This window comes from Microtus ochrogaster, chromosome X (assembly GCF_000317375.1).
Source record: "Microtus ochrogaster isolate Prairie Vole_2 chromosome X, MicOch1.0, whole genome shotgun sequence".
In the NCBI taxonomy this organism is placed as follows: domain Eukaryota; kingdom Metazoa; phylum Chordata; class Mammalia; order Rodentia; family Cricetidae; genus Microtus; species Microtus ochrogaster.
The window spans coordinates 590,990-595,310 of record NC_022026.1 but is presented as its reverse complement, the minus strand read 5'-3'; the positions used below and the strand labels follow the sequence as shown (position 1 = coordinate 595,310).

The 4,321-nt window shown below is 48.1% G+C and overlaps 1 protein-coding gene across 1 annotated transcript in view; it reads left to right on the top strand.

Annotated features, from left to right (window-relative positions):
* The first annotated feature begins 1,015 nt into the window (after window positions 1–1,015).
* Window positions 1,016–4,321, top strand: part of Xpnpep2 (X-prolyl aminopeptidase 2) — a 26,148-nt gene continuing 22,842 nt past the window's right edge. Inside the window, exons 1-2 of the mRNA XM_005358406.1 lie at window positions 1,016–1,064; window positions 3,649–3,722. Coding sequence (XP_005358463.1) covers window positions 1,016–1,064; window positions 3,649–3,722 — 123 coding nt within the window. The remainder of the gene's footprint in view (window positions 1,065–3,648; window positions 3,723–4,321) is intronic.

The window sequence follows — 4,321 nt, the reverse complement described above, 5'->3', positions numbered from 1 at the left end:
GGGAGGAAGAGAGAGAGAAAGAGAGAGGGGCGGGGGAGGGAGGGAGAGAGAGAGCACCAGAGCCAGCCAGAACATGTGCACATGATCTCTGCTTCTGGGTGGCATGAAACTCACTAATGAAACTGACGGCTGCTGAATGAGCCACTTTCCAGGGTGACCAGATCTCTTTTCTGGAAGCTATGTCGATGGGATTCCTTCTCAGAGCCCCCAAACACTTCCTAGGTCTTCTTCCCTCTTCAATGGCAGCCCATGGTCCCTCCAAATCTTTGGGTCTCCTAAGGTATTCCTCCCAGATATCAAGGTCCCTAAGGAGCTTAGAGTTTGCAAAGCCCAGAATATGCAACCGAATGGGACTGTGGGATCTCAAGGGAAGGTCTCCTGGTATCATTTAGGATGGACTAGTGGGGAAAATATTGCCAGTTGTAAGAAAGTATCGCCCCCCCCCCCAGCTAGCCACAGTCAACCTCCCTACAGTGCTAAGGTAGAACTTGTAGGGATAGAGAGAGAACACTCACTTGCTTTTTCTGACAGAGGAGGGATCTGAGGAGGAGCAGAAGTAGGAAGAAAAATACATCCTAAAATCCCAAAGCAAAAGCAGGGCTGTCCCCAGCGTCCAATGTGAAGGAGCTAATGGGAAACAGCTTCTTGGAGGGTGGAGAGCAGAATTCAGCAACTTCTGGGATAGGGCCACTGAAGAGGGGGCTGAAGGAAGCTGGTTTATTGAGACCAGCTGTAGCTCCTCAGTCTCAGAGATCTTTGGACTCTGCCCTGGGGCAGGCTCACACCCTACTCCAAGCCACAAGAAACCAGCACAGGTTGCCTGGGCAGCCTGAGGCGCCTAGGCCCTCTGCGGCTTCCCTGACTCCTCTGAAAGAAAAGATTAGAGAAGGAACTTCATCCAGCAGCAGGACACAGCCATCAACCTTGCCTGCTCCTGCCCAGGAAAGGCCAGGAGGAAGAGGCCACAAAACAAGCCAGTCCCTTGATCTACTCATCGTCAGCATCTGGAGAGCCAATGGCCCAAGCCCACTGGCACTGCTACTCCTGGCTTGTTCTCCTCTGTGGTATGTGCACCCCAGCCTCCCCTGGCAGGCAGCTCTGATCTTTCTCCCTTTAAGAAACTTTGGAGTGAAGGCTAGGACTCAGGTTACCTCTTTTCTCTTTGTCACCCTGTCTTGAAGAAAAGGCCCCCCTGCAGAGCCTTCATGATTTGGATCAAGTCTTGCTGGTACCTTTCCACCCCATGACAAAATTATTGTGGCACTCATTGGGTTGATTACTTTAAAAAAAAAGATGACTGCAGTAAGGGCTGTGCAGAAGGGAGACAGGTGGGGCGCACACAGCACAGACTGCTAGAGATTTAGAACCCGTGAGCACTGGAGGACTTGTTGCCCAGAAAGTTACTAAAAGGAATCCTTGAAGGTCCAAGGATGGAGAATTCTTGCTAAACCGACTTAACAGGATTCTTGCTGAAGGCAGGGTCATCAGGTATCAATGATGGGTGTGTGTATGTATGAGGTATCTGATCTACTTTTGAAGGTGATCAGATATTGAAGGGTGGAGGTTCTCTCTACACTGATTTAGCAGAATTCTTTCTAAGATAGAAAAGGCCTGGTAGGACAGGGCAGGTACAAAAGGTCAGTGTTGAGGTCTTGTTGAGAACAGAGACCAATGGGAGAATGTTACATCACATCTATGGGGCCCTGCTTGTTTCCAATCTGGTACCCAGTTCGGCTCCCCACTGCTATCCCTGGTCCTGGGGAAACCTATTTATTCTCTGTCAGCAGTACCTGCTCATTAGTTCAGCATCCAGCAAATGAGGATGTCCTTGGTACCATCCCTGTGCCAGAGAACAGAGAGAGGGGGGAGATCTTGGTGCTCAGAGGAACATGGATTGATTAGGTCCCGCTTCCTATGTCGGCACTTTCAGCGCTGCCATTTTGCAGGGGTTTGTTTTCTTAGATTAATTTCTTAGATTTCCTTTGCTTCTATGAGTCCAAGGCATTCAAGCAGGGCATTCCTGAAGCCACTCCCTGTACTCAGTCCTCCACGACCTTCAGGGAAATACAGCCCTAGGTGCCGAGAGGTAGAAAGAGGGAAATTAAGTGTAAGAGGTCCCTGGACTTTCAGGTCAGGAAGGATCTCTAACCCAGGCTTCCTTCACATAGCACCAGAGCTAAGGGGATACAGCTCAGTGCCTGGCTTACAGTAGGCACTTAAAACCTTTTGTTAAGTGAATATTGGGGTGCTTTCTTAGGATCATACCAAATTTGCTGCAGAGCCCAAACTGGAAACTCCATTTCTACATACTGTGACCCTTTTGTGGCATGCCCGCTCCACACCTATACACTTTCCAGGATCATTTCCTATGCTGACCTAGTGAAAAGATGGGAAGGGAACCCCTATTTCTTTGGTGGTGCTGAGAATGAAAAGTGGGGATTTTTTTAGTTCTTTCAAGTATGCAAATGCTTTACCACTGAGCCAGACTGCCAGTGCCACCCTCTGTCCCCTCCTTAGATGACCTGGGTTCAAAACTCCATCTAAGCACTGATTCACTGTGGCAAAACTTGGATAAGTTATGAAACCTACCTGGACCTTGACTTCTATTATAGAAGAGGTATAATCATACATTTCTCAAAGGGTTGTCACAACTATCAAAGGAGATACAATTGTAACCAATGGACAATACGACTTCATTCTGGGAAAGAGAGCATTAGGCAATTTTTTGTTACATGCCAATAAGGAATGTACTTTAAAAACTCAGGTGGCACCTGGGAGTGGTGGTGCGCGCCTTTAATCCCAGCACTTGGGAGGCAGAGACAGGCGGATTTCTGTGAGTTCAAGGCCAGCCTGGTCTACAAAGAGAGTTCCAGGACAGCCAGGACTGTTTCTCAGAGAAACCCTGTCCTGAAAAAACAAACATTGCTGAGCTCATTTTTATTTTGTTTTGTATTAACTTTTGAGGTGGGTTCTCATGTAGCTCTGGCTGCCTCCAAACTTGCGACACAGCCAAAGGTAGTCTTGAAGTCCTGCCTCTAGCTCCCCAGCATTGGTAATATGGGCATGCAATGCTATGCTCAGCTCGACATTACTGAATTCTGTATCTGGCACACAGTAGGAGTTCTTGAAACGCTGCTTCACCTTTCCCCACCAGGTGATGATGTTGGACTAGGATGAATTGCTGTCTTATGTTTAATGGAAACCTAGAATAGTAAGCAATGCCTTGGACTGTGAGAAAGGACGCACGTGACCCTTGTGTTTAAATAAATCGTAAGCATACACACATGAAAGCAGAGGTGATTATCAAGGCTCTCTATGGCATTTCAAAGAAAATTCGATTTTTACACTTTATTCAGTTGCTCCACTTTACGAGACCCTAAAAAAACAATTAGATTAGAAGGGGAAAAAGATGTAATGAATACAAACCCATTCAAAAGTGGCAATCACTTGTCAATGAGCATGACCCAGGGTGCCATCCAGTTCAGCCTGATCTGCCATGAAATGTGATTATTTTTAGTCTCAAGTAGAACTGGCCAGCATGGTGCATTTCAAGGGATACAGGCTGTACCGGCTGAGGGAAGATGTCCCTCCTCTCTGTGAGAGCTCTCTGGTCCCCAAATAACCCTAGGTTTGTCTCCTGTTTGCTAGCATGTGCCTGGAGTTACCCACAAGCTGGATCCCTTGGAAGGGAAGATGTGAGAAACTGTTCAAGCAACCCTCCGGTGAGGCCTTGGCCCCATCCCCCACATACCCCTCCCATCCATCCTTTTCTCCATCCCCTAGTGGCCAGTTGCTGGCCTCTCCTACAGGCTTTCTTCTGAGTTTTGCTCTCTGGGGCCCCTGTTTCTTATTAAAGCCCACCAGCAGAGCTCGGGTATCTAACATACCCAATATGGGTGTTCCATTCCTCAGCCCCACTGATTGTCACAACTTTTCGGCTTCTGCTTTGGCCTGGGGCTGGGAAGCTTCCATGAGGAGGGAGGGAAAGAGAGTGGATGGTGCGAGAGACCTCTAGCTGACTTCTAACTGAGGCAAGGCAGAGGCAAGGAAGGAAATGAAAGGAATAAAAATAGAAATGCTAGACCAGTGGTTCTCAACCTGAGGGTCACGACCATTGAAAAACATATTTCCGTTGGCCTTAGGGACTGAGATACCACTCGGAAGCAAAATTGCAGGTACAAAGTAGCAACAAAAATGTTCGGTTGAGGGTTCCTGAGACCATCAGAAATATGTTTTCCAATGGTCACGACCCACAGGTTGAGAACCGCTGTTCTAGAGGGAACCTGGGAAGAAGGAAGCACAGAAGGAGGGAGGGAGGGAG